The 18,846-nt window shown below is 35.7% G+C and overlaps 4 protein-coding genes and 1 non-coding gene across 7 annotated transcripts; 2 read left to right on the top strand and 3 right to left on the bottom strand.

Annotated features, from left to right (window-relative positions):
• Positions 1-318: 318 nt before the first annotated feature.
• On the bottom strand, positions 319-2,506 carry LOC131005437 (universal stress protein PHOS32). Its single transcript, XM_057932439.1, has 5 exons — positions 1,832-2,506; positions 1,644-1,723; positions 858-976; positions 665-741; positions 319-574 (listed from the first exon to the last, which is right to left on the bottom strand). The coding sequence occupies exons 1-5, from the start codon at positions 2,073-2,075 to the stop codon at positions 549-551; spliced, it is 546 nt and encodes a 181-aa protein (XP_057788422.1). The 5' UTR covers positions 2,076-2,506; the 3' UTR covers positions 319-548.
• Positions 2,507-4,206: 1,700 nt separating this feature from the next.
• LOC131007426 (small nucleolar RNA U30) lies at positions 4,207-4,284 on the bottom strand. The gene has a single exon (XR_009096127.1). It is a non-coding gene; the product is annotated as a small nucleolar RNA U30 (small nucleolar RNA).
• Positions 4,285-7,029: 2,745 nt separating this feature from the next.
• Positions 7,030-10,835, top strand: LOC131005364 (laccase-11-like). The gene is made up of 6 exons (XM_057932295.1): positions 7,030-7,212; positions 7,292-7,443; positions 8,889-9,133; positions 9,231-9,359; positions 9,506-10,438; positions 10,522-10,835. The coding sequence occupies exons 1-6, from the start codon at positions 7,105-7,107 to the stop codon at positions 10,650-10,652; spliced, it is 1,698 nt and encodes a 565-aa protein (XP_057788278.1). The 5' UTR covers positions 7,030-7,104; the 3' UTR covers positions 10,653-10,835.
• A 3,051-nt stretch (positions 10,836-13,886) lies between these two features.
• LOC131005410 (phenylcoumaran benzylic ether reductase POP1-like) lies at positions 13,887-15,884 on the top strand. Of its 2 annotated transcripts, none has more exons than XM_057932395.1 (5): positions 13,887-14,154; positions 14,251-14,385; positions 14,757-14,994; positions 15,348-15,551; positions 15,661-15,884. In XM_057932395.1, the coding sequence occupies exons 1-5, from the start codon at positions 13,972-13,974 to the stop codon at positions 15,825-15,827; spliced, it is 927 nt and encodes a 308-aa protein (XP_057788378.1). In that variant the 5' UTR covers positions 13,887-13,971; the 3' UTR covers positions 15,828-15,884. The 2 variants fall into 2 exon arrangements, with proteins under 2 accessions (XP_057788378.1, XP_057788379.1); XM_057932396.1 differs by having other exon boundaries at positions 13,887-14,139.
• A 182-nt stretch (positions 15,885-16,066) lies between these two features.
• LOC131005434 (protein RER1A-like) lies at positions 16,067-18,669 on the bottom strand. Of its 2 annotated transcripts, none has more exons than XM_057932431.1 (4): positions 18,520-18,669; positions 17,454-17,825; positions 16,541-16,721; positions 16,067-16,406 (listed from the first exon to the last, which is right to left on the bottom strand). In XM_057932431.1, the coding sequence occupies exons 2-4, from the start codon at positions 17,804-17,806 to the stop codon at positions 16,356-16,358; spliced, it is 585 nt and encodes a 194-aa protein (XP_057788414.1). In that variant the 5' UTR covers positions 17,807-17,825; positions 18,520-18,669; the 3' UTR covers positions 16,067-16,355. The 2 variants fall into 2 exon arrangements, with proteins under 2 accessions (XP_057788414.1, XP_057788415.1); XM_057932432.1 differs by lacking the exon at positions 18,520-18,669 and adding an exon at positions 18,138-18,476.
• Positions 18,670-18,846: the final 177 nt, after the last annotated feature.

Here is an 18,846-nt window from a genome sequence, read left to right on the forward strand (position 1 = left end):
CCTGAAAGAATTCCCACCAGAATTCTATTCTAGATCCCCTGTTCTAGATTAGATTTATAGAAATCATGGGACTAGTCTTTCTCGTTTCTAAGATCAAATTCTGTCAAAATAATCATTCAATACATAAGTTGCATACCTCCATCAAAATATGGCTGATGTGAGAAGGGAAAGGAAAATGGATGGGTTGGCATGCAGGGTGAAATACCTATATTATGAAACAAAATCATGCCACTCCATCAAAGCCATGATTGAACTAAGAGGGTTAACAAAATGTACTCAAAATGAGTATTCAAGGACATAAACATTGCCACAATTCGATAACATAAACTATCATAGTTATTACTATTTTATTGTACAATAAAATAGTTACAGACAAACCAAACTAATACATGAGCACACAGCAGTAAAATACATTACAAACACCAAATTAATCAACTAATCACAATCTTATATCTAAGCTCACATCCAACAGAAAGAAATCCTGTCTTCACTAGAAGAGATACGACCACCATATTCATGCTTCTGACGATCCTTAAGCTGTTCATCCATTACAGCACAGATTTGTCCCCTGCTTCTGTGATTAACATAAATACTACTATTAGAACTATGAGTATGTTTATTTTATAAAAGACAGTGATAATTCTAAGTGTGGCTACTAGTATACCTTTACCAGGAACGACTATAATTGGTGCTGTTCTGCAATTATGGAAGCAATATTCACTTACACTGCCCTTTACTACACTGCAGTAAACATAACGAAAAGAGAACATATATATGAGCATGAAAGTATGAAACGACATTTCACGTTCACAACATTATCAAGAAAGGACATTCATGAGAAAAGGGACGTGAGAAACCTTTGAATCAAGCTTCGGCCCCTGGTGCCCATCACTACAGCAGCAGGCTTCAACCTCTCTGCTTCCTTGCATATTACTTTTCCCGCATCTCCTTCCACTATCCTAGCCTTTGTCTTTACCTATTTCCATGGAAACATTTAGAAGTTTGGCTTATAAACTTAGAAAACCGTAAGTAAAATTCCCTATTTCTTATGTAAATGCCTTCATAATGCAAGAAGTAAACAAACATTGAGTCTACACACAATTATATTATTACTCAATCTCGCAATTACAAACGCAAATAAATCAGAGAAGTTATATGCTACGTACTTGAAGAATAATAACAAATATAATATTGATCATGGAAACCCTGAAACACGTATCTGTTCCCCAAAGAATCACAGGCATATGACATGAACCATATATTTTCTGTTGAAGAAATCCCCTCAAAAGAGAGCTAAGTGGAAAACTAGGCCCCAAAATACTTCCATTCCTTCATCCAATGCAACATAACTTTTTTAGATTGGGTAATACCATTAAGATTAAGCAAACAATTAACAAAGATTCTTTGACTAGTTGATGTATGGGGACTTGATAATCAAATAATAGATTTCACATAAGGTGAGCTCGAAAACATGCTTTTCAGGTGGCTATCAAATTGATAGCTCGATTTATATTTCAAGTAATGCTGAGCATCATTTGGATTAAAATTATTCAAATGAACCGCGAAATACTTCAGCTACCAGATTGCAAGCTTATTGAACTATATACACAAAAAAAAAAAATCCTTAAACGCGTCGAACTCACCATAGCAACCTCAAACGCCTCGGCGGCGAGCTTCTCCATGAGACCCTGAGTCATTTCGTACACAATCTGGTTGTTCAAACCTAAGGATCAACAATCACCAATTACAATTACAACAACGTCAGATTCTGAACCAAAAAAACAACGCAGAGAATAGAAACAGCAAAAAATTTAGTAGTTGTGAGTTGTACTGGAGATGGCGTAGACGAGGTGGACGGTGTCGGCGAGGCGGCAGAGGTGCGTGATGGCCCAATCAAAGGCGTGCTTACTCTTAGGGCCGTGATCCACAGCGATCATGATGTCGCGCCCCCTTCTTCTCTCTCCGGTCTCTCGGTCAAGCTCGGGATCCAGTTCGGGCTCCGGTACAAGCGGTTTAAGCGGCGACAACACCACTTCTCTCCAGTTGTACTCTTCCTCCTCCATTACCGTCTCCATCCCTCAACTTCCTCTGCTTATCTAGTAGCTGAGCTCCACTTTTTATCTCTCAAAATCAACGGATCGAAAAACTTTGAGTTCACAAAAAATGAAAGTCCACCAAATATGCGTGATCGTGAATCAGTGAATTGTATGCGATGTGGATAAACAATTGGTAGAAAGATCGAATTGATGTCGGCGTGATTGTCGTGATTACTTTTTCTGGTGTGTGAGTACCAATTTGAGTCGTGTTTGAATTGAATTGGTGAGTTAACAGTAGGCGCCTTTAGATTTTAGCCTCCGTATTTGAATATTCATGAACAGCAGTTTATGCAGAGAAACGCGTGCTTACTCTATATGATTATATCCAAATTTCCAATTATCCATATCTGGAATAATTGTACCTGCTCGCTCAATATATATATTGACATCTGCAGCGTACTGAAGAATTGTAATTGCATAATGATATACTAGTAATAAATTATAAAAATTGTTACCAAAAAAAGTAAATGATAAATAATTATCTAATGAATTTTGACACGCTAAAAAGCGTGAGATGTGCATAAATATATCAGCATTTGCACTTCACCGAATTTTATTATATGGTGAACCATATTTCGAGTCAAAAAGTCACTAATCTTAAAATTTTATTAACTTTTCATTTGTTATGTTCATAATGATTATAAAATATTACTCTCTTCGTCTCACTTATCTTGACACAATTACTTTAAACACAAAAATTAAGTGGGACGAAGGGTGTATATTTATAGTATTAGTAAGTGTTAATGGGCTCAATAGTAATTCCTTATTCTTTTAATACTACTTTCTTAATTTCAAAAAGTATGCTCATTTATAATTCACTTTGTGACTATATGTTCGCGGCATTCGTATATGCAAAAGAGCACGTTATCTTCAACTTCATGGCTCACTGTCTTGCAAATTTTGTTTCTTTATCTATTATTGTAAGGGAGTGATTATTTGCATGATTGTTAAAATGGATAATTGAGTATTTTTATTTTCAATAGTCAAATAAAATTAATCAAGGGATAAGAATTAAACAAAATTAATTTAAATGATAAAAATAATCAAGGGCTTTGAAAATATCCCAAAGTTTCAATCCAACAAAGTAAACAATGGATTAACCTTATTAATTTTATCTATCAAGATTAATCCTTCAAATGGATTAACCTTATTAATTTTATCTATCAAGATTAATCCTTCAAAGTAAACACAGGTTTAGATGTCAAATGTTCTAAGCTACAATTTATACTAAATTTTCATTTTATTCAAAAAAATACTTTTCCGCTTTTAATATTCAACTTTCCACTCACAGTAAACACAAAGTGCAACTCTCAAACAGAGTAGTACGTTTATCTTTTTTTTTTTTTCGTCCCATTTTACAAGAACGTACATAATTCATTTTTAGACATGATAATTACCAGCACTGAACTTTTTTTCTCACCGACCAAATAAATATATGAAATGGTTAAATTTTTGTTCTCTTTCAAAAAATACTAAACTAAACTTCCTCTTAATTTATTACTTACCCAACTTTATTATTTATTGCATATTGTCGATACTATCGAATCACGGAATGATTTTTAACATCGACATTTTAATAAGTTCATACCAGAATATCGGATCGCACTATTTATAATCCAAATTTTAATAAATGAATACTTAGCCATTGCAAATTCCGGGGCTATTGATTATGTTACAAATTTTAATAAATGAAATGACTTAGGAAAAGAATATGAAACAAAAACAAACAAGTAATCGTTGTTGCAGGAACATATAATATACGGAGTAGTTTTTATTTATATATATTTGTCATTTCAAGTGTGTACACATAATATAGTTTTAGTAATCCTAAAAAAAAAAGTGTTTACTTCAGTAAATAGTTGTAAAATTTTAATTATTTCACGCAATACGCATAAATGTTTTTATTACAAAATCATTTAGGATATTAAAACGACCTTCTAGATTTTCACAAGTGTACTGCATAAAAAATTTAGACAAGTTTAATAATTAAAAAATCATTAACACCTTTACAATAGTCAATAGATTTTAAAAACCACAAATACATATATTAAAAAAACACAAGAAATAAGGAAAATTTTGAAAGGAAAAAAGCAGCGAAGAAATAAGAGGCGCTCAGACATTAAGAATGGATTGATAATTTTCCTCAGTTAAAATCAGATTAACGAGATATAATCACATCATCATCGCGCCTCTTCTTTCACGAACGCAGAGTTTCTGCGCGTAAATTTGTGCGTATCTTCTGTGATTTTCGTGTGCTTGTGTGAGGGAGAGAAAGAGAGAGAATTGCAGGAAAGAATATTTTCCAAATCTGAATTTGAAAATGGAGACGTTTATGGTCCTCTGAGGTGAGCTAGGGTTTAAGCAGGGTGCCTCTCTCGTATATATATAGAGAAGAGAGCATGGGTAATTCCGTCAATTAATATAAATTCATATAAATGTCAAATATGTGAAGTGATTGGGCCTCCAGAAAAATAATTGTATATGTTTAGTGTGAGGGGCTGATTGCTAGTGCAAGGCCCAAAATATGATAAGCTACAAAAAACCAAAAAAAGATCCAACAATTATCCTTTATTTAATTTATTATTGTCATGACATACTATGTGCATTTAATAATAGCATCTATAATCTATAATAAAAATAATAATAATACTCCCTCCCTCACTGAAACATCTCCCTAAAGGAAGGGAGTACGAATTTTAATAAAAGTTAATTGTGTATTTAATGAGTGGAGAAGATGAATCCCACAAATTAGAAAATAAAAATAAAAAGAGGCATGTCCATTAGCACATGGGATCCTCTGTTCCACTATTTTGTGTGTGTATAATTTTTAATTATATTTTCTTCAATTTTAATTTATTATGCTTTAATATTATAAAAAGATAATTAACAAGGGTTCACTCATCCAATTTGGGTTCATAATTATTTTTTTATATTTATTTGAATTAATAATTGATTATTTGGGTTCATTAATTCAAAGTTAGGGTATATAATTTTTTAAAATTTCAATTTTTAGTTATAAATACTCCCTCCGTCCACTAATTCAAGGCCTACTTGCCTTTTTGGTCCGTCCACAAAAACAAGGCCTACCTATTTTTGGTAAGTTTTTATTCATTATTTAATCAAAAAAGTCAAAGATTCTTTACAAAAAAGTAAGACCCTTTCTCCACTCAACTAATAAAAATACAATTTTTCTTAAAACCCGTATTTTTTCATATAGGCCTTTAATTGGTGGACGGAGGGAGTATTAATTAGAGTTCATAATATAATAATATTTTTTTTATAAAAAAATAATTATAAAATAGATAAATTAAAAGTGGTACACGATGGTACACACAAAATAGTGGGACAGAGGATCATATCTGATCCACTAGTGGCAATGTCAATGTGTGTAGATATGTGAAAATTATAAGGATAATAATTATTGGAATTATTTCTAAAAATTAATTTAAAATACATTTTAGAGACTGACGAAAAAAAAGTAAAAAGGAAATATTTTAGGGATGCATAACAACAATAATAATGATAATATCAAAGATGTATAGTTAGTTGTTGCCACATTAAGTAAATAGCACTTTACCTATTTCTTTTACCTTTACGTAGGGCCAATTGAAATGAAATATTGAGCTCTTATAAAATTTGAGTATAACTATTGTCGTACATAGATAGAATATCAACATCACGCTTTAAGTCTCCAAAGGGACACAAACGGTGCGACCGTATGTGTGTGAACAATGATGTGTGAACAATGAGGTCTCGGGTTCAAACCTCACTGTTTCCCCTCCCCAACTCCCTAAAGCAAAAAAAAATATATATATATATTCAAGACGCTTTAAAAATTTTACTTTTTCGGTTATACTACTTGGCATTTCAGCACATACTTCATTTTGCAAGATATTTGACAATTCTGGTATTTCTTGGTATGTCACTATAACTGCATTTATGAAATGATTGCGATTATCAATTTGAGACCTCTCATGTAAAATAATAAAATTTGCAATTATTTTTCTCTCTCCAAAGAAAATCATATTCATTACGTTAACAGAAAAAAGAATGTTCAAACTACATTATAGTGTATATATATAGTTTGCATCCTCCGCTGCATTTAATATATTATGTCACATTGTATTTTATCAGTCGAAAGTAATTAACGAGATTATCAGCGGATAAAACAAGAATAATAATGAATAACACTTTCTTACAATAGAAAATTGGATAATATAATTATAGATAGGCAAACCAGTCATCATTACTTGAGAATTCACGTTGAATATATACTGATGAAGTTACTGTTTCGAGAAAATACTAGCGAACAACTTACTACTGTAGTCAGGGGCATTGATATTTTTTTTAAAATCAATAGGTATTTCCCTAAAAAAAAAATCAATAGGTATTAAGTAAATTTATGTATTTAATATTTTAAAACAAAATGTCTCATGTTGTTAAATGCTCGATATTTTTATTGTTATATCATAATTAAATATTATAATTGTATTACAAATACTAATACAATTTTTTTTAAGAGGATCATAATGTTCGAACCCCTCTCCTACTGATTGAAGAGGAATCGTATTACCAACTAACATGCATTTCGTCGTGATTTTAAAACTTCTAGTTATTACGTCACTTATTGTAGTCTACATCAGACGGCCTAAATGAAAATCCTACTCCAAGTCATATTGATACACATAGAAAATAATAAAATTTAGTTTTATACCTTATTCTTAACGGTAAAGCTCAAGATCACGGTTGGCTTTATGTAGCTCTCATGCTCAAATTCCATACAACTTTGTACACGTCTCTCTCTCTCTCACTTTGCACTACCAGACTATTGCTTGTAAGGTTTGGTTTGCAACCCCTTAAATTTCTCTACCTAATCAGCAAGACCAGCCTCTACCATAACAAACTGATGTCTTATGCCAACCAATTAATAGCCTTTCACCACTTGTATAAAAATGTGTCAACACATATTCTCCTACAAAAAATAACAAATTAAAAAAGCGAGGTAGCAATGAAGAGAGGAGGCAGCATTTTCAGATGGGCTATTCGTCTGCTTTTCATCTGCCTCGTCTGCATTTCCACTCCGGCCAAAGCTGCACTCAAGAAATATCACTTCAATGTTAGAAATTGATTTACAACATACCAAAATTTGCATAGCTTAACATGAAAATGTTTTTTTTTTTTTTTTTTTTTTTCAGGTTCAAGTGAAGAATGTGAGTAGGTTGTGCCACGCGAAGCCGATAGTTACCGTAAACGGCATGTATCCGGGGCCGACGATCTACGTTAGAGAAGGCGATAGGGTTCAGATCAACGTCACCAACCACGCGCAGTACAACATGTCCATCCACTGGTATATATTCTTACAAATGTTAATATATAAGGTAGTAATAATCATTTAGGGCGTTTTTGGTAGCCCGTTCTTCCGCTTCCAGGATAAATTCTCCCGTTGGGATGAGTCAAAATAGATAAAGTTTAACATATGTATCGAACATATGGTGAGATCAGTATACTAGTGTTTAGTAAATAAGATACTACCTCCGTCTCTCAAACATCTTCCTAAGATACACGGGTTTTAATAAATATTAATTGTGTATTTGATAAGTGGAGAATTGGTCCCACAAAAAATGAAATTGTAAGAGTAATAGTTAGTGAAAGTAGAGAATGGTCCCACACAAAAAGTGAAATTGTAAGAGTAATAGTTAATGAAAGTGGAGAATGGTCCCACAAAAAGTGAAATTAATGTAAAAGTAATAATTAATGAAATTATTTTCAAAAATAAGTTAGGAAGATGTTTTGGGGACAAACCAAAATAGAAAGAAAGGAAGATGTTTGAGGGACAGAGGGAGTATAAAGGATAGCATAAAAACTTGGGTACAACCAGGTGTGTCGTACAATCGGCTTGACCCGCACTCAAAATAATGTTATTTATAAAGTTCGAGTTAAAATACGAGTTCGGATTAAGGTATGGGTCAGAGTCTAAATGAAGGTGCAATTTGATTGTACGGTACCACCTCAAAGCATAGATAGTTGTTTGGCACACAAATAATAATTTTACCAAATTAATCTTTCAATAATTTAAAAATGACAAAATAGTTATTTTCGTTTTTTTCCACCACTTATACATACATGTGTAAATCATCTCTCTCCTTCCCCTCAAAAAAAAAATCATCTTTCTCCTTCACAAACACACACGGCTGCACACACACACACACACACACAAACAGAGAAAAGGATTATTTTTTTCCTTTCATTCACGAAAGAATTTCCCAAACTACGAAAGAATTCCTCAAACTTTCATTCACCAACTTCCCCAAACTTTCATTCACCAAGTTTGGAAGAATCCCTCCACAAAAAACTAAGCCAATTAAAGAAAAAGTGGAACGAAGAGAAATTAAAACACCAACAATTTATACACACACCGACACACGTATATCATCATAATCAAAGATAAGTATCAAGTAAACATCAAAAAAGAGAAAAAGATAAAGATAATTAAGCAGCCTTTAAAATTAGTGACAAGCTTAATAGCTACTTCTTCATTCGTCTGTACATATTAGTTTCCTGCAAACAAACAACAGAAAAAAATACTTCATCCGTCCCAATTTAATAAACCATATTTCTCTATTTCGTCGTAATTTAATAGACCACATCCTAAAATAAAAAATCAATAATAACAAATATTTTTATATAACTCATTATTATTTACATCATATCGTTGTGGCATGCACATACATAATTATCTCTCTTTTCATTTAAATAAAAGAAAAGACTTATGATGGTCGGTGTTGTTGGCAGGCACGGGCTCAAGCAATACCGGAACGGGTGGGCCGACGGGCCGGCTTATGTAACACAGTGTCCGGTTCAGACCGGACAGAGTTACACTTATGATTTTAATGTAACCGGACAGAGAGGCACATTGTGGTGGCACGCTCACATCTTGTGGCTAAGAGCCACCGTGCACGGTGCTATTGTCATAATGCCTAAGGATGGCACTTCATATCCCTTTCCGCAGCCTTATCAAGAACACAATTTGATCTTAGGTTAGAATATTATTCAACCTAATTAATAATTACTAACAAAGATTTAATTACTCTCGTCCTATCATATATATGACATCTGAAGTTTACGACAAAACAGGTGAATGGTGGAACGACGACGTTGAAGAGGTTGTCAAACAAGGCAACAAGCTCGGACTCCCTCCCACAATGTCGGATGCACACACGATCAATGGAAAACCGGGCCCACTCTTCCCATGTTCGGAAAAATGTAAGACTCTCTGCGTCGTCCATGCTAAGACAGATGAGATCCTCTGTTCCAAAATTATATTTTCATATTTTTATTTGTGTTTGAATTTTTTTTTATTTCAACATGTTTAAATTAATTTTTATCTGCGTCGGCCCCTGCTCGTGCAGATAATTACGCAATGGAGGTAGAGCCCGGGAAAACCTACCTTCTCAGGATCATCAACGCGGCACTCAACGACGAGCTCTTCTTCGCGGTCGCCGGCCACAACATGACGGTTGTGGAGATCGACGCTGTCTACACGAAGCCCTTCTCGACGGACGCAATCCTGATCGCCCCGGGGCAGACCACCAATGTCCTCGTACGGACAAACCGGGCCCCGGGGCGGTACTTCATGGCGGCCCGGCCGTTCATGGACGCCCCGATCGCCGTGGACAACCGAACCGCCACCGCCATACTACAGTACAAAGGCGTAGCGAGCACCATAACCCCCGCACTCCCCCACCTCCCCCTCCAAAACGACACCGCTTTCGCCCTAACCTACGACGGCAAGCTGAGGAGCCTCAACTCCCCGCGGTTCCCGGCCAACGTGCCCCTCGAAGTCGACCGCCACCTCTTCTACACGATCGGGCTCGGCGTCGACCCCTGCCCGGCTTGTCTAAACGGGACGAAGCTCGTCGCGTCGTTGAACAACATAACCTTCGTGATGCCTCAGGTGGCGCTGCTGCAGGCTCACTACTCGGGGTTGAAGGGAGTGTACACGACCGACTTCCCCGACCGGCCCCCGACGCCGTTCAACTACACGGGGGCGCCGCTCACGGCCAACCTCCGCACCGCGGGGGAGGGCAGGCGGCCGCGGCTGAGCAAAGTGGCGTTCAACACGAGCGTGGAGCTAGTGCTGCAGGACACCAACCTCCTCTCCGTGGAGTCGCATCCTTTCCATCTCCACGGCTACAATTTCTTCGTGGTCGGGACCGGAGTCGGGAACTTCGACCCGGCCCGGGATCCGGCGAGGTTCAACCTCGTCGATCCGCCCGAGAGGAACACCGTCGGCGTTCCCACCGGAGGATGGACTGCGATAAGATTCAGAGCTGATAATCCTGGTAATATGTACAGAGTTTTTTTTTTTTTGGGTATAATATCAAAGTAATTAAATATTTGATTAGTTGATGGTTGATGTTTTTAGGAGTGTGGTTTATGCATTGCCATTTGGAGGTTCATACGGGATGGGGATTGAAGACGGCGTTCGTGGTGGAGGATGGACCTGATCAAGATCATGCAGTCCTGCCGCCGCCTAAGGATCTCCCACTTTGCTAATTCATTTCTGTTTCTTCAATTTACTTTTTTTTTTCTTCTTGCAATTAAAAATTTGATGGTGAAAGTTTATGTACTCGTAAAGGAACAAATTAATGAGGCAGCATGGCAAATAAGAACATGTTGTGACATTTGTTTTCTGAGTGTAATTTAAAGTCATTAATGTGATTGGATTTGTTCTTGAAATTATACACTTTTAATTGATGTTGGACTATCTCACTGCAACGTGGCTGCAGCTTTTGAATTACGAAGCAAAGCTCTCTTTATCATTGCTTTTCTTTAATTATGAGTATTAATTAAACTTTAAACATATGGATATCTCGAAAACAAAATATGGATAACTAAAAGACCTAGACTGATTTAGTTGAAATGATTAAACGAATGATATGCATTGTCCTGGAGAATTTGGACATATTAATGCATAATTAACTTCATCTTATGCTCTAAAAATAAGAGTGATGCTAAATACCCATGTGGCCACCCACAATTTACTTAAATAGAAAATAATTTAATTTTTTTTTTAAATAAAAGAAAATTTTAGTTATTTTATCGTATTCTCTACATTGCAGTTATTTTTTTTGCAATTTTTTGGTATTTTTTTTATTAACAAAAATTAAATGCAATGTAGAGAATATAATAAAATAACTAAATTTTATTTTTTTATTAAAAAAATTAAATAATTAAGATTTTCCTTATTATACTAGTTTGTGGGTGGCCACAATGTGGCTCCATATATTTATTTAAAAAAAAAACTTCATCTTATATTCTGGCTATTAACCCAATTTATTATATGTTACGATGAATTTGATTTTTTGAATCCGCACATCAAATACAAAACAGTAAACCAGTATTTAGACAAGCTTTTGTGACTTGTAATGTAAGGTTGTGTAGTTTTTACTTACTTTGATTTGAATTTTGAAGGATGTGTTTCTTCCTCTTATTTCATACATGTGCCATGAGTTTGCTGTGATTGGATCTATGAGTTCTAACTCGTATATCAGAAGTTTGGTGGAAAATGAGGTTTTGAGTCATAGATATGCTTACTTGGAAACCTTAATTGAAAATTCATCTGCTTGGGAAAGAAACGGTTGAACCTGTGCATTCTAGGGGTGATGGCTACATAGGGGATTGAGGTTCATGGGATCAGTAAAATACTAGACGCGGCCCGAGTGAAGAAGAATATGTTCTCTCGTCCTAAGTTGAAATCGAGGCAAGCGCTTCTGAAGACTCGTCGGAACAAGAGAACATAAATTTCACATATGCTAACAAATTGGTTAGTTCCTGTGATTTCTTTGGATATAGCACCATCACTCGTAAATATTTAAAATTACCAATTAAAAGTGACAGAGTTGTCCAAGAATTCGTATTATAACAACAAAAATGAACTGATCGTTGTTATCGGGTTGTGGAACATGAAGCAAGATAAGGAATTTGCCGTCACCAATTATATCGGTAAAATAAATTAAGAACACATTTTTGAACAAATCATAGTTTTAACCAAATTATAAGAATAATAATTATTAATTTATTCCTTAAAACAATAAAATACTTTCTTCATCCTCTAAATAACTTTCTAATTTTTTTTTTGGTTCATTCCCAAAAAAAGTTTCGTTTTTATTTTTGGATATTGTTCCATTATAATTAATATTTCATTTACTCTTATTTTTTTAATACATTCAACAACTCACTCTTGTTACTCTTTTGTAGGAAGTTATTTAAGGCCGGAGATTTTATGACATTTTTAACATAAAAACTTAAGAAATAAGACATTTTTGTTTATTGACATTCGGCTTGAACACTAAGTGGGATCGGCTTTATGCCTTAAAACACATTGGCCGATTTTATTTGTTGGAGAGCATTGATCACATTAAAAAAAATACATACTACGGTCTCATTTAACACATTTAAAATAAAAACTCAAATCAGTGCAAAAAAATGAAATGAATTCAAAAACGAAAGTCAGCGTTTTTAAAAAATCAAAAAAATAATTCTTTTTTTCACATAATACTAAAATTTAAACTTTAGGTCATTTAAATTTTCAGTAAAAATCTCAAAAAAGATTATAAGCCAGAACGTAAGCAACTGAAGATAGTATTTTATTTTAATAAACTATCAAAGGATTGCAAAAAGAGAATTTGCCTCCTCACATCATAACCAGGGGCGGAGCCAGACTTTCAACTCAGGGGGATCCAATTTTTTTTTTTCAAAAAAATAATAATTAAATAATAAAAAAATAAAAATAAATAATAATAATTAATATAATTATAATGTTATTTAAATTATACTCCCTCCGTCCCATTATTTATGGCACGTATTCCATTTTGGGTTGTCCCAACCTATATGGCACGTTTCTATTTTGGAAAATAATAAGGGCTCACTTAAGCCTTAATTTAATCACTAATTACCTACCTAAAACTCATTTCCTACTTCTTCTCTCTCTCTCTCCTTCCCCCACCTACCAGCCGCCTCCCTTCTCTTAAAAAATTCTCCGCCACCACCGCTCGTCAATCTGCCGCCACCACCGCCTGTCGATCTGCCGGCCACCACCATCATTTCCTCTCTTCCTCCATTCTCAGTTTCTCACGCACCCACTCAACCAGTGTACCCAAATTATAGCCAAAATCATCATTTGAAAGCTCTACAGAAGCGGGGCAGAAAACTAGAAAAGTCTCAAATTATAGCATATATTTTCTTTAGAAAAGACATACCTTACCATTTAGCAACATTACCTTTGTTATGTCACAATATACATAATACATCATACCAGAAATATTGTTTGTAAATGCATTTGAATTATTATTATAGCAGATGAGATAACCACCACATTAGTCGTCTAGCATCACTAAACTAGTACGATAATTTATTGTTTTATTTTTTGGAAGCACACTGGAATAAATTTATGTGAACATGAACTTCTCCCACACCCCTTAAATAAAACTAGAGTAACAGTGGGTAAGGAGCAAGGACTAAGGAACATGAACTTCCCCCACACCCCCTTAAATAAATTTATGTGAGCATTGAGCTATTATTGATCAAGAATAGGAAACACAACATTTACTTGGGGAGCAACGAAAGGTAAATGAACTGAGAGGTAAAGATTGAAATTCGCAGAAGTTAGGGATTGAAATTTCAATTAGAAAAATTAGATAAAATTAATATTTTTTATTTTTTTTAAATATATTTGTAAAATTACTAAAATACCCCTGGGATTTTTGTAAATTCCAGGGGGGTCCAGTGACCCCACTGCCCCCCTGGCTCCGCCCCTGATCATAACCAAACAAAAAATTCTTCTCCAACTGTCGATCGCCGGTGAATCCTTCAAATGGCCGGAAAGAGTAAAATTCTGATCATCGGAGCAACTGGATATATCGGAAAATTCATCGTCGGAGCCGCCGCCGCCGCTGGCCACCCCACTTTCGTCTTAGTCAGAGAGTCCACTCTCTCTAACCCGGAAAAATCCAACCTAATCCAAAGCTTCAGAGATTTCGGGGTCAATTTCATACCTGTGAGCTCAGTGCTACTTTCAGTTATTTAATTTTTAATGAATTTATATTTATTGACATTTAATTTATTTATTTTTCGGTTAATTCAAATGGTGTAGGGAGATATGTATGATCACGAGAGTTTGTTGCGAGCAATCAAACAAGTTGATGTGGTGATATCAGCCGTTGGATACGCTCAGTTGAATGATCAGGATAGGATTTTAGCTGCTATTAAGGAGACTGGCAATATTAAGGTAAGCAAATGAACTGCAATTATGTAACAATTTACCAAGAAATTTGGGGTTTCGGTGATTTCATTTTATGATTTGTATATCCTTTTTTATTTAAGTTTTGCACAAATTTTGGAATGTGAAGAATTTCTGAGTTGAATTTGGTGTATTGTGAAGAATTGAAGCAATGAAATGCTCATATTTTGGATATATTGTTGGTGAAACTAATCATGCTAAAAGTCCAGTTGTGTTTTCACTACTTAATCTCCCAAAACAAATGGGCATTTGCTTCCTTTGCTCTTGTGTTATTGTGAAAGTTCGATTGGTGTTAAACTGGATTCATATCTTTTCTCACTAATACTTGGTTTCTCGTTGGTGTTTGATGGTGATCCCAGAGGTTCTTTCCTTCAGAGTTTGGAAATGATGTTGACCGCGTCCATTCTGTTGAACCGGTAACATCAGTGTTCCAACACAAAGCTCAGTTTCGTCGTGTTGTGGAGGCTGCAGGGGTCCCTTACACCTATGTCTCGTGCAACTTCTTTGCTGGTGTGTTCATTAGATCACTGGCTCAATTAGGTGCCACTTCTCCTCCAAGAGACAAAGTTGTTATCCTAGGAGATGGCAACACGAAAGGTATGTGCAAATGAAGCCTTTCCCATTCTTGGTTGATCATGTTGTTGTCTTCAAATACTCAATCTTTCATATGGTCAGTCTAATCTAATCATATTTAGATTAGAGAGGGTGTATGTGTGGTGGTGGTTGGGGGGGGGGGGGGGGGGGAGGTTGGGGTAGGGAGGATTAGGGATATCAATCACCAATGATATGATAACCATATGCCCCCTAAAGCGAAGTGGGTGTTTTTAGTTTGGTCTCTAAAGATGTGTTGTTCAGTGCTTGAACTCTAAAACAAGAGCGGGTGATGTTAGTTCTTGGTCTCGTTCGAACCCCACCCTAATCACCATCTTGTTTTCCTTTTCTTGTTTCAGCTGTTTATAATAAGGAAGAAGACGTAGCCACTTACACCATCAAAGTTGTGGATGATCCAAGAACATCAAATAAGACCCTCTACATTAGACCACCTGCAAACACTATCTCCATGAATGACCTAACAACATTGTGGGAGAATAAGATCGGCAAGAAACTCGAACGGATCTACGTTCCAGAGGAGCAAGTTCTTAAAGACATTGAAGGTGAGATAGGCTTTCCATCTGATCTATTCTGCGATAAATTAGCCTTTATAGATAATGTTGAATGCCCTAAGAGGGTGTTGCTGAATTGTGGAAATTATGTGTTTTGCAGAAGCTTCATCCCCTTTAAATGTCAGATTAGGCATATGCCACTCTGTTTTCGTTAAGGGAGATCACACCAACTTCGAGATCGAGCCGTCGTTCGGAGTCGAGGCATCAGAGCTATATCCAGATGTTAAGTATGCTAGAGTTGATGAGATGCTTGACCAATATGTTTGAAATAACTTCATGAATTTGAGTATTATGATGAATTTTATCACATATACGTTCGCACAAGTGTGATTGTGTAGATATTGAGATTAGATACTTACATCTGATACTAAATAGATAACCAGTTGAGAAAATGTATTACATGCATGATCAATGGGGATTTTCAGTGAGTCACCTAATAATGAGACGATCAAAATTACAGCTCAATAAACATATCATAAAAAGAGACTAGTAATTTTCCTGTGGTATGTCAAACAATATGAAGCTTTTACTTCTCCAAGCATCATTCACAGTTTGCTGCCATAATCAAATAACAGCACGCAACTGAACTATATGCAAATAGATCTGTATTTTTAAAGTACAAATCGAACAAATAGAAGTAAATCATCATAACCAATTCAATTTTTCTCCACTTCCTTCCAAATCTCAGATTCTAGTCAAATCACAAACCAACTCAAGTTCAGTCTCGGGGGCTGCTGGCGCTGGAAGCGGGCTTTTTCCTTCCAGATTCTAGTCAAATCACAAACCAACTCAAGTTCAGTCTCGGGGGCTGCTGGCGCTGGAAGCGGGCTTTTTCCTTCCATATTTCTGTTACAAAATAAGAACCATCGCATAAGCAAATAATGATGAGAAAAGAGAGTTCTCTCAACAACGCTTGCTGTGCGGATGATTTCATAAAACAGCTAAGTAACAATATGTAAGATATTATATAAGCAGCTCACCTGTTTTCCCAAATTAAACGGAATGTATCTGTACTTGACCATGTGCATGATTTGACGCTTCATTGTTAGGAAAAGAAGAACAATCCAATAACATAATAGGATAGGCCAGAATACTGGGACATCGAACATGGAAAAGAATGTCATCACGAAAGCTACACAGAAAGCCTTAGTGATGGCATACCTGGAATGACAGAAACAAAAAACTCATCAACATCAACATCTTAACTTGGAATTCACCATTACGCATATACACAAAATAATTTAATATCAATTGTGTCAGCTTGACTATCTATTACAAGTAGAAATTTGCAGTGTCAATAGTATAGCAAGAACCTACAGAAACATCAAGAAACGGACTAAGTCAAAGCAACAAGGTTGATACTAGAGAAAATGGTTGCAACTAAGACCTATGATGCCACCTCAAAGTTTAAATGTTCTGAAATAAACCAGGGACCTAAAATAACAGTCATACTAGAGAAAATTAAGCAATGAAATTCCTCTACTAACTAGAGTTCGGTTGATATCAGTAACTGATAGAACTTTTGAAAGCCCAATCCTAAATCAAAGCAATCTCATTCTTCCATTACCATAGTCATAAAAGAAGAACGTTTTTACCCATTTTCAAAAAGTGCCCAGAACTGAGTAAGAAGATCACTGGGAAACAGTCCAAGCAAAGAACTATATCCAAAACTTTACACGACACTTCAGTATTCTTTTTTGCATGCTTTTGTTTTAATCTAGAAAAGAATTGCATCTAATGACTCACGCCGGTTAGAAGATAGTTATTAACAGACCTCTGTTACTATCGATCATCATACAGGATTCTACCAAACAACTGATATAATACCACAACGCAACATGCCAAAAAAGCAGCAACCAGATATAAGGACAATTAAGAGACTAGAACAATCACCAGAATTTGAACTCAGGGAGACGGCGAATGAAAGGCTTGAACTCATCTGAACCCTTTGTGGGCAGTGAAGGTCCTTCAGTCGGTTCGATCTCCGGGTCAACAAGAGGTGACAAAAATCCAATGAGCAAATTCAGAAGGTAGATCCCCAAACCATAGGTAACAATGTAGAATCCTTGCACATAATAAACCCGCAGAGCATAAAGAAGAACCAGACCAAAAGTCCCAATCCACCGATAAAGAGAATGTGGAGTAGATTTATCTAGATAATGCTGAAAAAGTTTTGACAACTCGTGCCTTCGTTGGTCGAGGGCAGCAGCTGCTGCTGAGGGGCCATCACCTCCGACGCCCTCCATGAAAAATCAACTTCCAAACCTACAAGTCCATCATAATGTTCAATAAGGTAAATCAGCTCAAACACAACAAGGACCTAATACGCAAAAAGAAACTGAAGCATATCTAATTAAAATATGGATTATCAGGTAAGCAAGAATAGTTGATTAACTTTAACTAGCAGTTAGCACCCTTTCCCACATTCGAGACGAATCATTTCAATAATCAAACAGAAAACGTAAAATAGACAAAATTAACCGAGGATAATGAGCAACTTCTTCCTATAAACGATACACAAAACCCAAACACAACCCTATTCGAGAAAGCGCCAAATATATGGTGGAATGCACGAACATCTCAGTGACAAATCTCTCCCGGCATGGAACACTTTTGACCTCGAATCATTTTGCTTCTGACATATTACATATTTTCTATTTCAGTTTCTCTTTTCAACTCATGTCCCTGACGATGACAGCTAGAGCAGCTAATCCAATGACTAAAAACAAATTAAACCCCTTAATGCTTGATAACAAACAAAAATTTACACAAGCCGCGAATGAAATTAGAACCTAAACAAAGAAAAGAAACAATATTTACCGACAGATCTAACAACAAACCGATTCATGCTCCCCCAAAACCAGAAACCTAAAACCTAGCCCATCAGGTGAGAACATAAACCAACAAATCACACATATTTGAGCAAAATCTCCATATTTCGATTAGATTAGGGTATTACCTTCCGCGAGTGAAACAGCAGTGAAAGAGAAACAAAATCTTAGGAGATTTTTAGGAGGTGAAAATATTTGGGGATTTTGGATCTGTTTGGAGAAAGGGATTCCAATTGCACCGATTACTTCGAAAACCACACGAAAAAACAAACGACGACTTCACCCATTTATGAGAAAATATCTTTACATGCCGTGGGCATTTTCGTCATTTCCCATTCCCCGTCTTAATTAAGTTACTCATGCTTGCATCACATGAAACATAAATTAATGTACTACTCCCTCCGTCCCAATAAAAGTGGCCACTTTTTTTTGGGCACGGAGATTAAGAAGGGGAT

This window comes from Salvia miltiorrhiza, chromosome 1 (genome assembly GCF_028751815.1).
Source record: "Salvia miltiorrhiza cultivar Shanhuang (shh) chromosome 1, IMPLAD_Smil_shh, whole genome shotgun sequence".
Lineage (NCBI taxonomy): Eukaryota > Viridiplantae > Streptophyta > Magnoliopsida > Lamiales > Lamiaceae > Salvia > Salvia miltiorrhiza.

Excerpts from the sequence above, each read along its gene's own strand:
- LOC131005437 (XM_057932439.1), bottom strand. The coding sequence starts at position 2,075 with ATGGAGACGGTAATGGAGGAGGAAGAGTACAACTGGAGAGAAGTGGTG. Across the intron at positions 977-1,643 it reads AGGCGTTTGAGGTTGCTATG|GTAAAGACAAAGGCTAGGAT; the intron begins GTGAGTTCGACG and ends CCATGGAAATAG. Across the intron at positions 575-664 it reads TATAGTCGTTCCTGGTAAAG|AAGCAGGGGACAAATCTGTG; the intron begins GTATACTAGTAG and ends TGTTAATCACAG.
- LOC131005364 (XM_057932295.1), top strand. The coding sequence starts at position 7,105 with ATGAAGAGAGGAGGCAGCATTTTCAGATGGGCTATTCGTCTGCTTTTC. Across the intron at positions 7,444-8,888 it reads TACAACATGTCCATCCACTG|GCACGGGCTCAAGCAATACC; the intron begins GTATATATTCTT and ends TGTTGTTGGCAG. Across the intron at positions 10,439-10,521 it reads ATTCAGAGCTGATAATCCTG|GAGTGTGGTTTATGCATTGC; the intron begins GTAATATGTACA and ends TGATGTTTTTAG.
- LOC131005410 (XM_057932395.1), top strand. The coding sequence starts at position 13,972 with ATGGCCGGAAAGAGTAAAATTCTGATCATCGGAGCAACTGGATATATC. Across the intron at positions 14,386-14,756 it reads AGGAGACTGGCAATATTAAG|AGGTTCTTTCCTTCAGAGTT; the intron begins GTAAGCAAATGA and ends TGGTGATCCCAG. Across the intron at positions 15,552-15,660 it reads AGTTCTTAAAGACATTGAAG|AAGCTTCATCCCCTTTAAAT; the intron begins GTGAGATAGGCT and ends TGTGTTTTGCAG.
- LOC131005434 (XM_057932431.1), bottom strand. The coding sequence starts at position 17,806 with ATGGAGGGCGTCGGAGGTGATGGCCCCTCAGCAGCAGCTGCTGCCCTC. Across the intron at positions 16,722-17,453 it reads CTCCCTGAGTTCAAATTCTG|GTATGCCATCACTAAGGCTT; the intron begins GTGATTGTTCTA and ends CTGTCATTCCAG. Across the intron at positions 16,407-16,540 it reads CGTTTAATTTGGGAAAACAG|AAATATGGAAGGAAAAAGCC; the intron begins GTGAGCTGCTTA and ends ATTTTGTAACAG.